Genomic DNA, 22,219 nt, shown 5'->3' on the forward strand with positions numbered 1-22,219 from the left:
CACACTTCAATATTATTTATTCTGAAGGTAGTATGTAGTCTGGTAGAGCTGATATAATTATCTGAATTTGAGCAACACTCATGTAATGCTATTTACCACTGAAAAGAATACATCACTTAGATCATATTGCTAGTGTCGTATAGTTGTCCATTATTCTCATTCCTTCTTTGGCAATGAGAAATTTAAAACTTAAATTTTTATATGAATTATTACAGAATATTTTCTGAATTTGGTTAGTGCTTTAATAAAAGGTGAAAATACTTTTCTCTGCTAGTGTAAAGTGGTGTAATAAACACAAGACAAAAACCCTAGCTCTGTATGTTTTCTCATGAATTTGGTCTTTGATGATTTTATGTATTTATGGTGAAATGCGCATGTATTCGTATGGTTCTCATTGCACCACTGTAGTATTAAAAACTTCTTTATCACTCTGAGGATCTGTGCAGTACTTTCTGTTCTTTAGTTGTGTGGCCTGCTTTGGTCTGCTTCTGTGCTCTGAAAACCATTCACATTATTATCAATCCCACAACTGCTGTAAGGACAGACTTAAAAAAAAAAAAAAAAAAAGCTCTCCTTTCAAATATGATGTAAAAAATACAGTGTCTCACTAAAATGTAAGCTTTTGACAGCAGCTAGCAGTGAAAATAGTAACTGAAAGATTAAAGCTTTTTGTTTACATGGAGTAAGAAACAACTAGCATCTATGAAATGTGGACAAATACTTAGTAGCAGCAAAAAATATCTCAAAAGGACTCTTTTTCAAAGACAAATGAAGCATAAGACCAAAACTAAAAGTTTTAATTACAGGTATGTATTTTTCTGCATTTCATATTCTTTATTATTTTGTCCTTTCTTCAAAGTGAAACTCTCTAAACAGGGTCTTTAGTCTAAGCCAAGGTCCCTTAGTATAAGCCTAATAAGCTTAATATACCTTCACAAACAACTTTACTATTTTCCAGTGTGATGCTAAAGGAATTAAGGCAAACCTGTATGTTCTAAACATTTGAGCCAATAGTTTCAGGTTCTTCATAAGCTACTTGATTTGCCTGAAGTTGAAGATTTATCTGCAAGATAGATAAATGTTCCTTGGTTTAAAGCACGTTATGTGATGAAATTGGTGCAACATTCAACTAATTCGTTAGGCCCCTGACATTAGACTAGAGGCAGTTTAAGTTTTTATTTGAAGGATGGATGGTGCAGAACAGAAAATACAGTGAGTGGATAATAGGGGAATTATTTTGAGGAAAATAATTTCTTTGTACAAATATTTGCTTTACTGCTGTGCAGCTGTAAGCATAATTTCTAGCAGCAGTTGAACTAATGTAATGTGATTGATTGCAGGTTCCCTCAAGAGCTGAACATGGGGAAAATCAGTGCTGAAATCATGTGGACTCTGTTTGCCCAGGACATGAAATATGCTCTTGAAGGTAATTATAAAAAAAATATTAATTGCACTAGAGAGTTCACCCAGACTGACCTCCATTGCAAATCACACCTGGAATCACATTTCTGCAGGTGGTAGGACTTCTCCGATATACTTGTTTAAGATGATCCATAGGTTAGTAAAAAAGCGTTGTAAAGGAAGAGGCTCATTGTACTGTGACTATATGAAGTTATCTGTGGAGCAAGGAAACAAAAGAATTGTAAATTGAGATGTTAATTCTTATTACCTAAATCTGACATAAACATCAATGTCCAAAAATCACAAATATGCTTGCTAGAGAGGCAATTATGCCTATTACAGGCATTCCAGATTTTTTTACTAGCTGAAAATTGCTAGGAAACATTTACAGAATGAAGTTATGGAGTAAATACATACAGATAATGAAACCTCCTTTGTGTTCTAAAGACAGGTCTATTTCCAACAAAATCAAATGCAGTTTCCTTTTGTTCTAAAGAGTAGTACTATGGTTAACCAAGGGCAAAATATGTTTTTCTCTACAACAGATAATCTCCTACTAATGGTTTCAGACCCATTCATTAAATTGTGGTGACTGCAGAAAACCAAGTAAAAATACCTACACCAAAAATGCTGAAAATTAAAAATTAAGGGAATAGGCTTAATAAATGATAAAAAATTTGCCAGCCCATACACATACAATCACACTAATTTTAGACCATTATTAAAACCATCCCTTAAACAGAAATTTGTCAAATCCTAACTAATATATTTCTGTGAAGAAGAAAATATGGCCTTATCTGAACTTCACAAATATTATTTATCTGTTAAATAGAGTTCAGATTTAAATGTGGGAGAAATGCAAAAGAGGATTTTAGCTTCCATCTGATGTCAAGAGTATAGCTAAAATGAACTAAATGGATCAAACCTGAATTTGATTGGAAAATTAGGTTTTTGCTGTCTAAGCTACGTAATGAAATGTATTCCACTGGTCTTCTGTGTGTGCAACCTTTACAGAGTTTCTCTAAGGAAAAAAAGGAAAATGACTATCTCAGAAACCAATTGTAAAGAATTCAATGAACTTTTTACTGACAAACTCATGGTCTTATTATGACGGGAAAGGAATTATAATGTAGAATACTGTTTTTACAAAGCAAATTTCTCTCATCCTTCATATAAAAAAAGAAAAAAGCTATTCAGAAGAATAAAGGACTTTAAGGGCTATCCATTTTTTTCCTTGCACTACTGCAGAAATAGCTAATTAGAATAAGCCAGATATTGTGATTTTTAGGAAAGAAAAACTCATGTTGCCTTCAGTCAAGCCTAACTAACTAACTGCAGAACATGTCTACTAGGGATGAAAATAAGTGCACAGTTGGATTTAAACTACAGTGCAACTCAACAGGCAGAAAGGATAAAAAAAAAAACGTATTCAAAGATTATTTTCTGTATTGTTCACTCCACGGTCTAATGTGTTAATGTGGTACTTTGATGATACTGCAGATTTTTGTCATGATAAAGAGAGAAAAGACAAGTGACTAAAGCACCTGTTAATGGGAGAATTGATTTGTTCATCTACTGTTGTGTTACTCTAATTTGATAGTTTTATTATTTGAATTTTGGAATTTTCACACTAAGCGCAACAGAAGAACTTAAAGATAGAAAGAAAGGAAGAAGGAAATTACAGGAGCAGTGATTATAATATGTATAATGACAGAAGAAGACATAAGAAACCAGATCTAAGGCATGGGTAGAAGAAGAGATTTGCAAACTAGTATTAGAAGGCAATGTTCTATAGTCATGTCAGAGGATCAAAAGAACTAGTTTGAGAAAGATACAGTTAGGCAGAAGATCACTGATCTCTTTGAGAGTGATCAGCGAAAGCTGATCAGAGCTGAGAAATATGAAGACCAACTGAAAGCCACGACTTTGGGTTAGGACATATTCCTGGAAACATCAGTGATAACAGCTTGCTATCTAGACAAGCTGTAAATCAGAAGGAGGTATCAACAGATGAGTGTACAGTAACTGAATGTTCTGATCATACTTACAGGTAACTAGCATAAAGACTAATAAGAATTTCTAACTGCCATTATATTGTCAGGCTTCCATAACTTTGAATGCATAGTTATACTCTGCGCACAGCCAGACCTGAGCACCCCTGTGCTTATCAATGTTCTGTACTGCAAGAAGTCAATTCACTGAAGACCACTCCAACTGCTAAGTGGAGTGTATTTGATCGTATACCTGAATTTCAGATCAAGCAATGTTTTGTATTCTGGTTGTGAAGATAGAACAAGAAGCTCTTAAGGCAGAATTAATCATACAAAATTGGAAGGTTGGGCTGGATAAGGACTTGAAAACAAATATTAATGTAATAACTGATTATTTAGAAAGAGGTTGAGAGGATTCATTAGGAGGCACTTGACTATTTAAGTCTATTCCAAATGAGACCCTGTGTATGGCCTTGACTCTCTCTTGCTGTTGCTCCTCTTTCTGAGAGGAGCAAATGCCATTTTTCTCAATAAAAATCCCAGGTTACTCTCAGAATCAACAGTGAAACAGTTCCTGTGGATAAAGAATAAGTAAAGGAAATTGAAATTCATTATAAATTCTGATAAATGTACATACTTTCACTTTCTGTGGTTTCATTCCTAAACAGGAATCTTGATAAATGTAGTCACAAAATATATATCAGCATTCTGCTCCTCTCTCCAGCTTTACTGTTCTTTAAATCATTAATTCTTTCCCTGAATATTCTGCAAACTGAGTTTGATTCTGCAATGGATAATGACAATAAGATCTTTCTCTTTCAATTCTGCAAAATTAGGAGAAGCAAGCCCTTAAATATGGTCACACTCAATCCTCATGTTTTTAATGGAGTTCATCATTAAAATGCATCGCATTTTGCTATGCCAAGTCTAGCCTTCTAAGTTATTAACACAGACTACCATCTGTTCATATGTACAGTTCAGGGCTGTTATCACAACCTCTACCTGATCCAATTTAGTATTAATCTTCTCAAGCATCATTTTGGTGTTATAAAATTGATTCCTTTCTGCATCCAATCAAGAGACAATGAAAAAGTCCATCATTTGAAAAAGTATCACTGATGTGATTAAAACAAAAAAAAATAGTTTATCCAAGATCCTGCTTCTGATTGTTGTGTGTTGTTTTTTCGTTGTTGTTTGTTTGTTTTTTTTCTCCCACTTTATTAATTCCTACCCACTGCTCAAATCAACATAAATTCAGGGAATGAATACATCATAACTCCATCCTCTAACAGAAGATGAATACTGGAACAACTAGTTTGCACTGTTATTTTCCCTTTTTCATGAGAGCAGCGAGAATGGCTGTCCAGGCTATGTCCTCTGACCAGCTGAATGCCTCATCATCTACTCAGGGGATGTAGGGAGCTGCAGCTACTGCTCTGAAAAACTGCTGCTCTTCAGTAGTGCTGTCTGACCCCTTTGTAATAGGAGCCAATAGACCCTAACCAAGCAGCAGCAGTCATTACACCCTTCCATCTTGTCTTCCCCCTTGATTCTTCCCCAGAAACAGTCCAGCCCTCTGTGATGGGCATGGAAGGATGCTAGGAGACTGCTGCTGTGAGATGTAGAAGACAGAGGGAACAGCAGCTTCCACAGCAGTGGCCTTTTGCTCGATCACAGTGGCTGCACATCTGTATGAATACTATGGTAGCGTATTTGCATATGACAGGGTAGATGGTTGCTGTCAGGGCAAACAGCTAACTTAATGGGTGAGGAGAAAAAGGGGCATCCCAAAGCACATATCCAGTCTCCACAGCTGCTGTGATCAGGGCTACACTGTTCCAGGTTGATATGCCTTGCAAATAATAGACTGCACTAAAATCTGGCACTGAATTATTCATTTCATTCTAGATTTTCTTTTGTTTCAGATTAATAACTATGTTTTGCCTTTGGATAATACTAGAAGTTCTGTGAAAACTTTAACAAATTTATTCTACACTAGTTTTAATTTTCTTTCTGATCTAAGGAGCTTAGGATTATTTTCCTGTATAGATTCTGCATGGAAAAGGTATCACACATTTTTCTTTGAGAACTGACTTAGAATCATAGAATCATTTAGGTTGGAAAAGACCTCTAAGATGATCTAGTCCAACCTTTAACCTAGCGCTGCCAAGTCCACCATTAAACCATGTCACTAAGCTCTACATCTACATGTATTTTGAAGACCTCCAGGGGCAAAGACTCAACTACTTCCCTGGGCAGACTGTTCCAATGCTTCACAACCCTTTCAGTGAAGAATTTTTTCCTAATATCCAAGCTAAGCCTCCCCTGGCGCAACTTAAGGCCATCTCCTCTTGTCTTATCACTTGGTGCCTGGGAGAAGAGACTGATTCCCACCTTGATATAGGCTCCTTTAAGGTAGGTTTGGCCCTTTTTTTTTTTTTTCCTCTCTGCAGGTTATTCATGAGGTAGCAGTGATATGCAAAATTGATTATACATTGTTTTTTGGCATTCAGTTTATACGAGCATACCTGAGTTCATAGGATGTTTACACTTCTGTACTGTCTGGTCCTTAAAGTATTCTGTATTTATAGTACAAGCCAATGTGAACAGAGCGAATTTTAACAGCAGTGCAAATAATTTGTTACTGAGTTCATATGGTAAGAAATCTTTTCCTTTCCAGGCATGAGGATGCAAAGGTTAAAAGATGATGAGAGAGTAATGAGATGAAATTAGACATACAATTTTAGAAGTATCTTTTTTATTCTACGTCCTCAGAAGTGTTTTTCATACTTTTTGTCTGATTTTTGAATAGGTCAGATCAAATGTCCAAAGTTATCCAGTTTGTTAGAAATAGTACATTCTAATTGTTGTTATGATAATCTAATTCTGGTAATGGCCAGAAGTCAAGATCAGGATCAGGCCAGAAATGAATTAGCTGTTGTGTAGATACAGTAAGAGACAGCCTCAGTCCTGCAGAAGGAATATTCTGAAGTGTCACACCATATAAAAATAGAAGAGACTGAAAGTCTTTACACCATTTTAGGCACTTAATATAGATTTGCTTTTTTAGTTTGTTGTTGTCCAAAATGGTCACACCATTCAGGGACAAATTTCAAGTCTGTTTTCACTCCAACTTAGCAATTTACAAAGTTTCTCTTAAGGTAGAATGCAGCCTTGGCTTAGAGGAAGACTACAGAGCAGATTTGGGGTGGGGAGGGTAAGGAGGCACAGGTTATGGAAGAGAAAGCAAGGCAGCATCCATCAGAATGCAGGATTTCATAAGGGTATCAAACTATGAAACATTTTGATTTGTGAGTCCCATTCTGTATTCACACACTAACAAATGGGATTTATCCTTGTTTTTCCAGAGACCTGAGGAGAGAAGAGTCAAATGTAACCTCATGGGGAATTGAGAAAGAAAGGGAAAAGGACAACCTGGTTACAACTGGGTTTAATAATAAACTTTCCACTGGCAGATAATAAAATTGAATATGATATGACTGGAAGAAGAAGAGAGTTAGAAATGCTATTTGGTCATTCTTTATTTCTCATTTTAGGTGTATTCATTGTGCCAGATGTTGCTGGAGAAAATGCAGTGGATGTCTGATGTCATTATTTAGTCTTAATGTTGACACTCAGTAATAGCAGTGTATATTGCCCCATATATTTGATAATGAAAGCTCTGGCCTCATTTAATCTTCTTTTATCTACTGAAAATTAATCTTACTGTGAACATTGTTATTAGCTCTTACCCAGGCAGTCACTGATTGTAAATCATTTCTGCAACAACTTTTCCTGAAGGCCGCCTACTTCAGAGCAAGACAATTTTGCTAGTCACCATTTTCTAGTACTACCACAGTACATTGACAATTAAACAGTATATGATAATTTAAATGAAACCTACAGTGATTAATAACTATGGGTAATTAATTTATACATCACATGTCTCTGTCTTTTCCGTAAACTAGTAAGTTGAGTATGCAAATAAGGGAGATGTGTTCTGTTCAGCTGAAAGGGCTGTATATAAAGACCTAGACATACTGGAGAGAGTCCATTGGAGGGCTACCAAAATGATCAAGGGACCGGAGCACCTCTCCTATGATGAGATGCTGAGAGAGCTGGGACTGTTCAGCCTGGAGAAGAGAAGGCTCAGGGGGTGATCTTATCAATGTGCATAAATACCTGAAAGGAGGGTGCAAAGATGAGAGAGCCAGGCGATCTTCAGTCATGCCCAGTGCCAGGACAAGAGGCAATGGGCACAAACTGGAACACGGGAAGTTCCATCTGAACATCAGGAAGCTCTTCTGTACTGTGTGGGTGATGGAGCACAAGCACAGGTTGCTCAGAGAGACTGTGGAGTCTCCCTCCTTGGAAATTTTCAAAAGGCTGCTGGACATGGTCCTGGGCAACCTGCTCTAGGTGTCCCTGCTTCAGCAGGGATATGGACCAGATGACCTGCAGAGGTCCCTTCCAACCTAAACTATTCTGTGATATCATCTGTAGGAGCAGAAAGAAATCTCCATCTTATACCAAAGGGCAGTCAAGATTTCCTCTATATTTTATTAGCCTGGAACAATATTATGCCTCATATTTCTTCTTGTGATTTATTATTGCTCTACATCTGTAAGATGATGCAACCTCACTGCAGCTCATATTTTTACAAAAACTAGACTTACACCTTTTTTTCCAGAGTAATTATATTGCTGGGGGGTAGAAGTAATCAAGCAAAAATTGTGATTTTTGTCCCCCAGAAAGTCACTTGAGGGACCTGTGTTTTTTAGTGCACTTCAGCATCTGTTGGGGAAAAGGTTCATCCTTCTCATTCCTCCAGAACATTCCCCTAATACAGGGATTTAGTCCAGCAGCTAGGGCTTGAATTTCCCTTTCCTTTTTCTTGAGAGCTTTTCCCCCTTTTTCTGTCAGAGTGGAGCTGCATAATGCTCACAAAGTAGGAGTGGGATCCAGTTGCATCTTTTCATGAATTCTGTGAGTTAATCACCTTATGAACCAACTTGCATTTTGTACTTCTTCCTTTCTAGAAGCATTGACCAATGTCACCTTTCTTATTTTTCTTTATCAACTGGAATAAAACCTTAGGGAAAAAGAAACTTGAATATAACAAGCAACCTTCACGATATTTTTAATCTTGCTTAATCCTAAACTTCAAATTAAGCCACTTCATACAAGCTTTCCTCACAGAATCATAGAATATTCTGAGTTGGAAGGGACCCACAAGGATCATTGAATCCAAATCCTGGCTCCACACAGGACCACACAAAAATCAGACCATATGTCTGCAAAAAACTGTTATTCTCTCAGACCCAGTTTTATTAAGTTGAAGACTCAGGTTTTTACTTTCAGGACTTATCCATGTATAGAGATTCAATAGTGGGTTTTTGTTTTGTTTTGTTTTTTACTACATGCACTGTTAAATTTCCCCCTATGGGCAAGTGCATTAAATCTAAACTAAACATTTGATACCCATCCCAGTACTCCTTGGGAGAATAGGATATATCCATTAAAACTGCTTGTTTCCACATTATCTTTTAATAAGCTTTAAATGCAATTTCTGGGGTAGCAATTAGAGAATGTCTCTGTGTTTTTGCCTTTTCTTCTGCTATACAGGCTGATCCAGATAAAACACAGGTTATATAATAAAGCTTTGCATTTATCTTGCTGATTCTTCCTGTTCTGCAGTTTATTCTACTAATTGTTTACAAAATGCTACCACGCCTATTTGGTAGGGTGTTATGCTCAGTTTGCAATCTTCTGTCAAGCCAAAGAGCAGAGAATCAAGTCCAAATATTTCCAGTATGAAGCATTTGAAACTTCCACTATATTCTTCAGAAACAGGGTTTTAATTATTGTCATAGATCTCCTATCAGATAGAATGGACAATTTCTTCTGATCCATTCATAGCTTGCATTTCCTTGGGCTTTCCATGATAAATCTATGTACAAAGGAAGAATTCCACTAACAGTAAGAAAGCACAGATCATTTCAGTCCGTGGATGCAAGTGGTTATTTCCTTTCGCAATCGTAGTAGACACGTATACTCAAAGGCAGATTTTTTTCTCTGAGTGTTTGTTCTTTGAATATAATTGATCTGTTTAGCTTTCATGGTATATAAATTTAACTGATGTTAAATTGAAGGGCAGAATCTATCCTGAGGTTGATTTTATTAAATTATTTTCGGTAATGGCATTTTTCTTTGTCTTAGTTGCGAACAGGACAGAGCAAGTTTATGCTTGATCAGTCTGTTCTGCATCTTTGAGTTGTCCTGTTGATGACATAACCATCCACTTCTTTCAGAACTATTTGGGAAGTATTTGATGCTGAAGAATTAATTAATTGATGAGACTAATATGATAATTTTTCAATAAGGAGTAAAAAACAACTCAATAATATTCAATTAAAATCAAAGTTTACTTGTTAAAAGTAATTTGAAATCTTTAGGGTATCATAATGTTTAGTGTAACATAGTAGAGAGAAAATGGAGCAAAGCAGAGGGCTTTGAGCAAATGGACTCATTTTGAGAGCTCCTTCTTGAATATAAAAGGTGATGTCAATTCAGCTTTTAAAGCAGTCTTCATTAAGTCAAGGATTGATTAGCTCACTTCCACTACAGGAAAGACAAAAAAAAAAAAAAACTGTAAATCCTTTTTTTCCTCACAGTTCACAATTAATTCTGCCTTCGTTTCTTAGTTTCTGTTCACTGAGGAAATATGATTCTGTGGTTAAGAAATCTGTGCACATCCATGTTGCCTTTCATAATTTATATACATTCCCTTAGTAAATTTCATAGTTCCACATTTGTACATTGTGAATAACACAGTTTAATCATTGCATAAAGATGTTCAAGGTGGAATCCATTATGTCTGTGAAGTGTTCAAAGACATTTTGATGAAAATTTCTGAGCAAATGCAGAGATAAAATTGAGTATGTAGAAGTCTCTTGTGAAAGGACATTTTTAAAATGAGCATTAGAAGAGGGTTTTTTATTATTATTATCAGTTGCAAATCAGTTGTAGGAATTGCAATTTAAAAAAAAAAAAAAAAAGAGATAATGACAGAACAAGTTTTTCAGTCTTAGTTTTCAGTTTATTATATTTACCCTGACACAAAGAGCCCTTTCAGAAAGGTCAGTAGTATTTCACATTACCAAAACAAATGTAAATTACACATAATTATAAATTAGTTGTGTCCTGCTCTGTATTTCAGTTAATAACCAGTGGCTTCCATTGCCTTTAGCAAAGTATAAAAACACTGAGATGAAATGTCTAGTAGAATGTAATGTTTCCTTCTAAACCAGTTATGAACTTTAAATTTGCTTTCTTCTTCATCCATGGCCTGATCCAATATGTTACATTCACTTATAGTCTTTCAGTTCATTTCAATAGTACAGAGATTAAGTCTATAGCACTAGATCTTCAAACTGAAAATATATAGCCTGTGTTGTTTCACATTTGTATTAACTTGTGTGAGTTTTTTAGAAATTGTGGAAACATCCATGGGTCCTAATCTAAATTCAGAATGCCTACAGTGATGTTCCTATGCTTTCTAACCTACATTCACAGTTATTGTGGATGAACTCATCTAATATCATCCAGTTAAAATTGTCATGGGCTGACTCTTATGTGCACCTGTCTTACCTGTTCTTTTGTTTCTGCATGCTGAAGAAATAATATGCATAGGTACCAAATGACTTTGTAGACCATGCAAAGTATTTTCTGATATTCTTATATATTAATATTAGGATTTTAGTATGTATTTTTCACCTATATGTAGCCCCATGTAATATCCTATGAGATTTTTGAAATATTCTTTCCACAGTATAATAGCCTAGAGAAGAAAAAAAAAAATCACTCAATTTATCATGAATTACTTGTGTACCCATTTCTAATATAAGTTAGATCTAAGCTTCCAAAAGAAAATATAAGTTGTACCCTCCTGGACAAATTTGCCCATCACTGGTAGCAGCTGATTACTAGAAATGAAATAAGCATTTGCATGGTTTGTGATACTACAGTATTCTTAAGTTGCATTGTGTAAACTAATAACTCGTTCATGTAAAACTCGAAAGAAAAAATTCTATTCATTTCAGAATTTCCACTTTATTGGGAATGCAATAAGGGATTTTTCTTATTTTAAACAATAGATGTGTAAATAATCTGATAGCAGTAAGACAGTTGTTCTCAAAGACAGGTCTCACTTATAAGAACTACCTATTATTGAGCAAATGTTTGGTAATCTAGCTATCTACACTAACAGATTGTGGAAAAATTCCTACCAGAACAGAAAAATAAGATTCTTCAAGTGTGTAGAAAGTAAGAACCATGAGAGTAGGCATAAATCTTTCTCTATGGTTCTGTTTAAAGCTAGAAACCAATAATTATGCTAGGGAGAATTTGTAGTACTCTCAAATGCAATGTTTAGACAGAAGCTGATTTACTGTTTTTTCTTTAGAGTAATGAAAAGTTAATAAAGGTGCAAATGGTAACACAATGTTAAAAAGGCAGTAAGAGCAGCCGGGAGTATTTCATAAGTTGATTCACACAAAACCTTAGTAATTCACTGCATAATAACATGCTTCTAAAACTTTTTTTTTTTTGGGGGGGGGGAAGGTACTGTGATATTAATGGAGCATTGATTTAGCATAATAAAAAACCTAAAAAGTTCCTGTTAATGTACCTGGTCAGATCTGAAAAACAGAGAATGTTTCACAGTGTATTTACGCTGACAGACTACTGAGTCGTGTATTCAGGTGTGTGTATGACAGAGGATGGGATGCTTCCACTATTATTTTAAATTAGATTCACATCCAAATATGAACAAAAAATCTTTGTAATTTGTAATAAAATTTACGATGCAGGCAGAAGTGAGGACCAGAAAGATGGTTTGAAAGAGGTGAAATGTTTATGCATAATATTTACAAAATAATGTCATTCCTGCTGGGCATCTGTACTAGTTCACTTTTTAAGTGAGCAGGAATAAGAGATTTTTGGTTTAAGGAAGACTGTGAAAGTGACGAGACACTTCAAACAGATGCCATCTGTGGAGATTTTAGGAAGCTGTGTGCAGAAAGTAAAGGAAAGATTACTCTGCTCAAGATTTGTGAATCCACAGTTTCCTGCTGTGGGAAAAGGAAATGAAAAACTTGAGCAAGGATAAAGTGCCTGCTAGCTAATAAAATGAAAGAATGGAGTTGGTGTTCAGGGTCTGAAGTGGATGGATAGAAAAGAACGTGGAGCACAGTGGAAAGGCTAAAATAAGGGTCATAATCCTGAAAGAAATATAGACATTTGTTACAAACCAATTAAAATAGCCTTTAAAAATACAGGAAGTGGAAGTGGTTAGGGGAGAGGATTTAGAATTGAGCTTCAAGGTCTGAGTACTTCCTTGACCTGGTCTTCTTCTCTCAGGTTTCTTATGAAACAGGAAGTTAGTGAATAAAAAGTTCCAGATACAATTGCTCCAAAGTAACAGGTGGTATCATTACTCCTGCAATCATCTTCGTATCCATTATGTTAAAAATAGGAAGCCATTGAAAAGGTGGAGAAGCCCATTTGATAATCTTCAAATCCATTTTATTAAGGCAGTTTTTCTACTTGTGCCATCTATAAATCACATGGCTATAGAGCTGCAAAGTTGTCTCCTCTTTCTCATTCTTAACTGAGTGTGATAAATGCAGCCCATTTGCAAATGCAGGATTCACAGATCGGACTGGCATGTACAGCTGTTACTGCATTTCGTTACTATACAGCTAAAGTCTTCTTTTCTAACTTGACACCTAAAACAGCTTTTTATGGAATTTGTAGCAACCAAAGAAGAATCTAAACAACAGTCAGTAAATTTGTGAGGTTTTCTCACTGCAGCAAAGAGAGCTGAATGTCCTAACTTTTAGTTTGGTCTTTGTTTTCTGTTTTTTTATTTATTTGTTTGTTTGTTTTTTCCTAAGGGTACTCAGAAACTCCACAGTTGCCACTACCTCAAAAAAAAAAAATTAAACCAGTTGGGCTTTAAAATGCAAGTACTGCATTGTTACTGTATCAGTAGTGCATTGAGACATAGGAATGTTATTTACTGTCAAAATGTTATTAAATGCTTTTATTTCAACTCCTATTGCAGAACATGAAAAGCAGCGGTTATGCAAGAGCACGGATTACATGAATTTGCACTTCAAAGTGAAATGGTTTTATAATGAGTATGTGCGAGAGCTCCATGCTTTCAAGGATGCAGTGCCTGAATACTCTCTGTAAGTAGTGTGTAGGGAAGTATCCCGTGAGTTTGGGCTTGGTGAATTTTATTTTCTTCAAAAATTTTTGCTCAAGTTTGTGCAAGATATCAAAAGGTGTAGCACTAATAATTTTAAATATACTTTTTTCACTTCATCCTCTTTAATTCTTCATTCTATAAAATAAATTTTTAAAACTGTTAATAGTTAAGTTTCCTGAGTGAGGAAATTAATTATTTACTTCCTGAGTAAGGAATGAAATGTGGGAACAGCAGCAATATTAGTTCTTGGCCCCTGCATTCATTTCATACACAAATCTGGATCAAGATACAAAGCTAATGGGATACACTACTGAAATTATTATCACTGCAATAGATTAATATTCATCTGCTGTTTTCATTTTCACCTTTCCTTCTGAAATTAATAAATTCAATCGTACACTTTTGTACAAGCAATATTTATTTACAGTCTTTAATCTTCAGCAAGTTTTCTGGTTTGCCAAAATGATTGGGCAGCCGTCACTGCTTCAAAAAAATCTAGGTAAATTGAATAAGAATTGAACAGCTGACATTTTATTAAAGAAAAGCTTTCTCCAAGTTATTTCACATGCAAATATTAATAATAATAAAGGTAAAAAATGAAACAATACTGAAAAAAGAGACATTCTAAAATAAATATGAATATGATCCCCTGAAAACATGGGTGCATTTCTCCGATGGCAACTGCAAATTCTACATCATTGGGGTAGACCATTTAGAATAGTGTGGAGATGAAGCCTGAAAGACATTTTGGTAGCCACAGTGCCTTTGGTGACAAATTTTTTTCTAGGATGAAAGACTTTTTGACAACTAGAACAAATATGGAGGCACAAAGTGCCAAACTGCTGGGTGGGGTGGCACCTCTTCTCTCAGGATCTTTATGGAATGTACTTACTTTACAAGATTGTTTCTAATATTCAGGTGGTTTGAACCATTTGTCATTCAGTGGCTGGATGAAAATGAGGATGTCTCAATGGAGTATCTTCATGGAGCACTAGAAAGGGACAAAAAAGATGGGGTGAGTCCTTATTTTTTAAAGCAAAGAAAAAGAATGTACTAAGGCAACACAGTTATTTAGTTCTGCAAAACCAGAAGTACACTTGATCCTGCAGTATGCTCATTAGGCCTCCTAAAATAAACAGTCAGTAACAATACTTAAAAGATAACCCTGTGAACAAACTCCTGCTCTAATTCCATCTGCCTACATTCCTCATAGACTTCAGTCTATAGCTTTACTAAACACTTATGTGATAGTGATGTCATGAAAGAGAATTTTGCTTTTCTTTCTAAGGGGACTGAAAGTAACATAAAGGTGAAAAGTCACAATTCTCAGTATTACCAGTAAAATTTTATTTATTTGTTACTTATTCTGATTCTAGGAGGAATTTCAAAAACAGTTATACAGTTCAAACAAGTATGAACTCACTTGAATGTCTTCTTTCTCTAGTTTCAGCAAACATCAGATCATGCCCTTTTTTCTTGTTCTGTGGTTGACGTCTTCACGCAGCTCAATCAAAGCTTTGAGATTATCAGGAAACTGGAATGTCCTAATCCAGAAGCACTATCTCATTTAATGAGAAGATTTGCAAAGGTAGGTTAAAATCAGTGCTTCTCACGTAAGTTTCAGAGAGAGTGCCATTGTGTTGACACTGTCCTTAAAAGCTAATTCCAGTGTTATTCAGAAGCAATCCCTTCTAGCTATGACTGTGATCCCTAGAAAGACATACTGTCTGGTTTGTTCTTAAAACACTATTTTCATCTATTTTCACAAAATCGTTTACCAGTTTATGAAATTATATCCTGAGATTTCATATGTATGTATTGCTTATATAACCAATTATTATTCTTGCTAAGCACTGATTACTATCCAACTAATGGAGCAGCTCAGAGAAATGTTACTATCTAATTAGTCAGTGCAAGGGAAGGTAAAATTCAAGGTATGGCAATAAAGCATTGTTGGTTGAAGCCCTGAGGTGGTAGTTCTTATTCACCTGCTGCTTGATAAACCCAACTTAGTTAGGCCAGCTTTCTATTTGGATTGTAACACTTCCTCACAAGCTTCATATTTCCAATATAGCTGTGATATCTTTAAAATAGCTTGCATTTACTTTATTCCTGTGTTTCCATTGTAATATTTTTCCATTTGCAAAGTTCTTATTTACATGGTTATTGCAAACTAAGCTCATATTGCTAAGCTTTGAAAAGTGCTCCCTTGGTCTTATTTTTCCATTATATTTTTAATCTATGCATTGTCACCCTAGAGGATTTTTTGAGTTTGCTACTCTTCCATTACGTATGTAGAGCCCTCAGTGCTTCTCAAAATCAGTATGACAACAATAGTCCCTCTGGTATTGAAGATTACATTCCATTAAGAACAAAACACCATCTGCCATGCAAGGATTTGAAAATGTGTTCACAGGATTGTTTAAATTAAATCTGAAATTAAATAAAACATACAAAATATGTAAGCACCTGTAAAATCTGTAACTTCTACAAACCTTTTTGTGTTCATTTTTTATTTTTGTTTTGCATGATGATATCATTTAAAACTTTCTTTTCCTCTCCTAGACTATCAACAAGGTGCTGCTTCAGTATGCTGCAATTATTTCAAATTACTTCAGCTCATATTGTGATAAAGAAAATGTGGTGAGTAAAAATCTGTGTGTTCTGTTTCCTTCTCATCTTTTTTTTCCAATTTTCCAAGGGAAAAAAAAAATCCATTTGAGTTTTCATTTTGCACTGGCTTGCTTCTCTTATCAGTGATATTCATGGAAGAGTTTGTAAGATCATTATTTCTTGTGAAGGGAGTGTGTGCAGACTTTTCTGCTACTATCACTCTCTGTGCTTTATCCATGCAGCAGTGAAAAGAAAATCATGCCTATTCACAAGCATTTTGACCAAAAAAAAAAAAAAGTACACTTCTGGAATAATATTCTGTTATTAAAAGCATTATCTGTTGTTTTATTCACATAGTTACGCATCAGCCATTTTCGGAGTTACAGAGCTGTCACAGTTTTCTGCAAAGACTGGGTCTAGGAACCAATCTCTCCCCGGTCTATTTTCACTCTCAAAGTACTTTGGTCGTTATTGTATATGTTCTTAAGTAGATAATAATGTATGTGATTAATCCACAAGATGTAATTATATTAATTATGACTAGCAATTACATGGCATGTAAGGTTCAGAACGAGAAACACTGAGATCTGAAAACTGCCCAGCTGGTTGGGAGAAGGTATTCAGTCTCCTGCGGGGCGACATTGTCTTAAGGGCATAACGGACAGTCACTGGCTGTGTGGGTTTGCTGGCTGGGCAAAGAGGAGTGTGAAATAAGGAAGGAGAGGCAGCAGAGCTCAGGAAACAGATTTGTCTCTAAGAACCTAACTGCATGAATGTAGGGCTGCTGAAGAACTTGCCTTCAGCCTAGCGACTATGAATGCACATATTCATGCATAAAAGAAATATGCCTATTTCTCACATTTTGTGTTTTCTTTTTAGCCCTGTATCTTGATGAACAACATTCAACAGTTACGAGTCCAGCTTGAGAAAATGTTTGAGTCCATGGGAGGGAAGGAGGTGAGTTGTATTTTTTTCCTGGATCACTCAAAGTTCCTTAGAGATCATTAGCACCATGTTTTCAACCCAGTAACAGCCTTCACTTCTGCTTGCAAAGAAAATCAGAATTTCAAAAACAGTATATGCAGAACTATTTAATGCCCTGGCAATGCCAGAAAGACTTAGCATTATTTCACAGAAATATGCTAATGATCTGTAAAGTTCTATCAGCACTGAGTGTTTTGTGTTGTAGTCTGTACTGTCAGCTTTACTTTAACATTTGTATTGGACCATACTTTGCTTTTTTATGTATTGGTATGTTTTGCCTGTATCTGAAAATTTTGCAAAATATGTGCCTTGTGCTTTGTCTGTAATGTGTCATGTCTTTGTCTAATGCCTTTGACTTGCAATCCACTGAGCAGAAGAAAGAAGGAGAGAGATTCTCTTATGAGGTTTGTGATAGTAAGCATCTTTTATTATTTCTGAACGTATTTTCTAAGGCTAAGAACAGTCACATTTCCTACTAATAACCATTGATGCATTTGTGTAATTCCCTATGAACTAAAATAAAAAAGAGCTATGCTTGGGCTTTCAGTTGACACTCTAAATTGAAATGTTTTACTAGGCAGATAGTGTGAAGTCGTTCAGAATTTCTAAAAAGCTATGAAAATATTTTTAAGTGCACTTTTCAATATCTGAGGACTTACTTCTATCCAAGATTAGGCACTATTTCAGCAAGAGCTGCTACTCAACAGTCCAGAAAATGCTTGGCTTTATCTCCTTTTATATATATTAAGACTTTAAAAGTGCCTGAAGTCCAGTCAATAGGAAAGGGGCATAAATATGTGTTTCAGTACCTGCCGATTCTAGTCTTCGCATGTTGAATGACCATGAATGAGAATTACAGTTCTACACTTGTAAAAATTCCTTTGGCTAATCAGAATAAACACTAAGATATTCTTTTTTGAGTTATTACCATTTTGGTGATGAAATAGCATTGATTTTGAAAGCCTGGCTGTTGTTTTTTGTTTGTTTGCTTGTTTTGTTTTAGTTAAATAGCACAAAAAAACAAGGTAGCAAATGCTTGCCTGGCCAACTGCTAGTCTTCTACATGAATACTTCAAACTTGTCATATGTATTTATTTAAACAAAATCATTCTTATTTGACTAATGTATCAGAAAACATTTTAAAATGCTCAAGATCTCAGTCTATTTTTGGAATTCACCTTCTGTAGGTGTGTACATGTGCTTGCAGATAACAGTCATAAATGTTTCTGACTACTTCTAACAATAACTATTGTCTGTGTTTTTAACTGCCTGTTTTGAAAGCTAATTATGAAATTAACATCTTTTCAAGACACAGAAACCTGCCTTCTTGTTAAAAAGCAATGCTTATATCATGAATATACTGTCCTTATTATCACTAGCTGGCTTGAAGAAAATAAGTTACATATATATCAGCTTTTTCTTGAGACAAGTTTGATACTTTCATAAACATTAGATCTAATGTGTTAGAGAATTGGAAAACACACAGTTTTTGTATTAAAACATTTACAGCAGGGCTCTGCCGAGGTAAAATACTCCCCCATTTCCTGCTCACTGGACAGTAATGAATAGCAACTTCCAGATGAACCTCCCAAATAAAGGGATACTTTTTTTTTCTTTTTTTTTTGGAAGACCCAGTGAACAACAAAGACTAACTTATATTTTTAAAAAAGAGCATGGTGCTATGGTAACAGTAACACATTAATAAAAATAAATAGGCCTTTAACAGCTGCTCCAACAAACTCAAGGAGGGGCAGAATTAATATGCAATATTTAAGAAAAACAGCTCTATTGAAAAGAAAAGTCCAAAATACTTATTTCCTCATCTTTATAAATTATAACAAATAAAAAAAAGCACAGGTTTAATTTTCACAAAAATATATTTACAGCACTTTCAGTCTCCTCACTAATCTCTTATATACATCTTAGGGTGGAATTTCAGTCCAAAACCTGATCAGCACCAGGCTTTGACCTGAATGGGGAAAGTGGCTGGGATGTTGCTGCTGGCAGCATAGTGAACCACAAAACACTTTGCCCCTGCTGCCTACATTCAAAGTTTTGTTTGTTTCTCATTAGGGCAATTTCTTGCAGAGAAGTACATTCATGGTCTATTTTTTTTCATTCATATCCAAGTGTCCCTAAAGTATTTGTCCTCCAATTGGAATAGATAATTCCCTAGACATTCCAAGACCATAAATGCTAATGGCCAATTTGCCTTGTTAAACTAGTACTTAAAGCCAGAAATAAAGCCTGTAAGCAGCTTCCTTACAAAAGAAAATAGTTACATTTTTTGCTTGTGGAGGGCAAAAAAAGCCAGATAATTTTAACAGAATTAATTATATCTCAGTTAAAGCAAAACTAATTCTAAGAAAAATTAAATGTTGTTAATGTCCTCAGTGCCCCATTATGAGCAGTATGTCTTTCAAATTATGCAGTCAAAATACCACAATCAAATGGCAGTCCCTATATTCAGATTAGGCCTATTACATATTGCAGGACAGGGAGCTGTATAAACAGAGGAAAAACTAGGCTCTCTGCTCTCCTGACATTAAAATAAAATAGTCTGAACAAAATGAGTTTCTTCATTAACTCTTCTTGTCTGCCGTAGCCCAACGGGGAGGAGTTCTTACAGGATTATATGAATGAGAGCGGTTTGCCATAATAAAGATAGTAAAGTGGGATACAACCCAGTTTTCTTTTTGGTCAAGTCAATGACAAAATAGTGGTAAGCAGACTATCATAATGTAGAATTTTGTTTTGACCTCCAGTTTGTTTAGTTTAAAAAAGATTGCTTACATCTTCACTAAATCATTCTTTCGTGTTTGACACACTGGGAGCTGATAAAAGGGAAAGAAAAAAGAGCTAATATTTGTTTTGCTTTTCCCCACATGGCAAAATACAGCAGAAATGAGCTATATCAATTAGTTGTTTTTTCTTAAAAAATAAAAATAAAAATTGAAAGCAAAGTAGATTATGTGCAAAAGTATTATATCAAATATAGGTAAATCATATTTCCACTCCAGTAACTTTAGTTCCAGCTTTACATGCAATGCTCAGGAATTGCTACAGAAATCTACATCTGGGCCTGAAGACTTTGATAGGATGACAAATGCCCAGACCCATAAAATATTTAGGCAGAATACTTCTAAAGTGTCTAAATTGTATTCACCATACCTAGGCAGTCAGCAGGGGGGATCTGTCACTGAAGTGACAGGTCTGATAAATAGCTGTCTCTTTCCTAGATGTAAATATTTTACGTTTTTTTGTTTGTTTGTTTGTTTGTTTTTCTGAACAGAGGTAACCAGGTAGTCCCATTAAGAAAGTATAAGCAAACTATGCTGTGAAATTCCAGATAAATGCAGATAAATGGAATTAAGATTAGAAAGGTTCCAATTAACTCATGCAAAAGTAATTTTCATCTCTGTAGTTTCCTATGGAAACAAATTTGACATTAACAAGATTATGTCTGTACATTAAATTACAGCATAGAATAGCTCCATTTAACACATTATATAAAAAGCAGCCAAATTCATCAGAACTATAACTCATTTCCAAGGTTTGTAGCATAAAAAAAAAAAATCACAGCTTTAAGCAGCATTTAGAAGCAATTATGTACGAACATTTTTTAAAATATTTTCACCTGTTCAACAAAACTATTTTTTGCTTTTATTTAGCATTAAGTAAAAGTTGAACTACTAAATATCTATTAAATAATCCATAATTAACAGATTGTATGAAGTGTGCCAACAGACTAAGGTGTGTGTTCTGTTGTGGGTAAGAAAAAAATATATATATATTATTTAAGATGGTAAAAAAAATATTTATGAAGACAAATCTTTATAAAGAAATATAATTATATATTTATATATAAATGTGTTTATATTTTTATTTTAAATGTTTATAAAGAAATTTATAAATTTTATTTATATAAGAAAGACAGAAAAGTATGGTCTACAAATTAACAGGTTAGTAGCATTTCACCTACTCAAATAAAATGTCTTTAAAAACAAAATCCAGATTTTGACAGCTAGCAGCCTACCACGATATTTGAAGACTAGCCCACATATGTCATGAACTGTAAATGCAACACAAAAAGCTGAGATAAATTGTCTTTCCTCTCTAGCAATTCTTACATTAGTTATGGCACTTTAATGATGTCTTCTTTCCTTCTGCAGTAATCCGTTCAGTTATGGTTTTCTTTTTTCTTTTCCTGAAAAAATTATTCAGCATGTTGGATTTGGGGTTTTTGTTTGTTTTTTATTCTTCATTTTCATTCTTCTATAGGAGCAGGCAAGACTTGAAGAAAAAAAAGTCTCCAATACTGTAGATGCTTTAGCTATATCCTCATATGACATAATCTTCAATGCTGATTAGCATTCTCTTTTGCCTACCTTTCCTTCTAGATGATTGCAAAGTAGCATAACATTAGGACTAGGGTACCCCTAAAATTCATCATCTGTCTGGGTAGCTGAGAGTTCTGCAGCTGACCATGTTTGTATCTATTTTCTTAAACTGCTACTAATAAAAATTCCATTTACCCAAGTTCTTACAAATTTCCCTTCCCATAATAACTCTGCGCTATCAGATTTGCAGTTTTCCAACAGCAGATGAGCTTGTGAAACAGATGCTTGTTTTAATCATTACTCTCTTGTTAGGAAGCAATATTAGTCAACAATGCTCAGGACTTTTCTTGGTCACTGGATAAATGAACTCACCTCTGCATTACTGATCTGCCTCACTGGGAGATTTATTTCCTTTACACAGTGGCTTTGAAAGCTGTGTGTTATTTTCTCAAGTAGTAAGTGTTGTTATGTCAACCTGTGTAAATCTCATTTCATTAAGCTAAACCATTTGCACATTCCTATAGTGCATTTCCCACACAATACTTTCTTGAGAATAAGCAAACCTGGTAAAAAGCGCCTTAGCAGGAGTTGTTCACACCATTGCTGAAATATTAGAT

At 34.9% G+C, this 22,219-nt stretch overlaps 1 protein-coding gene across 2 annotated transcripts in view; it reads left to right on the top strand.

Annotated features, from left to right (window-relative positions):
- Positions 1-22,219, top strand: part of UNC13C (unc-13 homolog C) — a 164,487-nt gene that overhangs the window by 107,338 nt on the left and 34,930 nt on the right. For both annotated transcript variants that reach the window (XM_035553925.2, XM_035553924.2), the window contains 6 exons: positions 1,341-1,426; positions 13,519-13,645; positions 14,584-14,680; positions 15,110-15,253; positions 16,231-16,308; positions 17,158-17,235. In XM_035553925.2, coding sequence (XP_035409818.1) covers positions 1,341-1,426; positions 13,519-13,645; positions 14,584-14,680; positions 15,110-15,253; positions 16,231-16,308; positions 17,158-17,235 — 610 coding nt within the window. The remainder of the gene's footprint in view (positions 1-1,340; positions 1,427-13,518; positions 13,646-14,583; positions 14,681-15,109; positions 15,254-16,230; positions 16,309-17,157; positions 17,236-22,219) is intronic.

This window comes from Cygnus atratus, chromosome 11 (genome assembly GCF_013377495.2).
Source record: "Cygnus atratus isolate AKBS03 ecotype Queensland, Australia chromosome 11, CAtr_DNAZoo_HiC_assembly, whole genome shotgun sequence".
Lineage (NCBI taxonomy): Eukaryota > Metazoa > Chordata > Aves > Anseriformes > Anatidae > Cygnus > Cygnus atratus.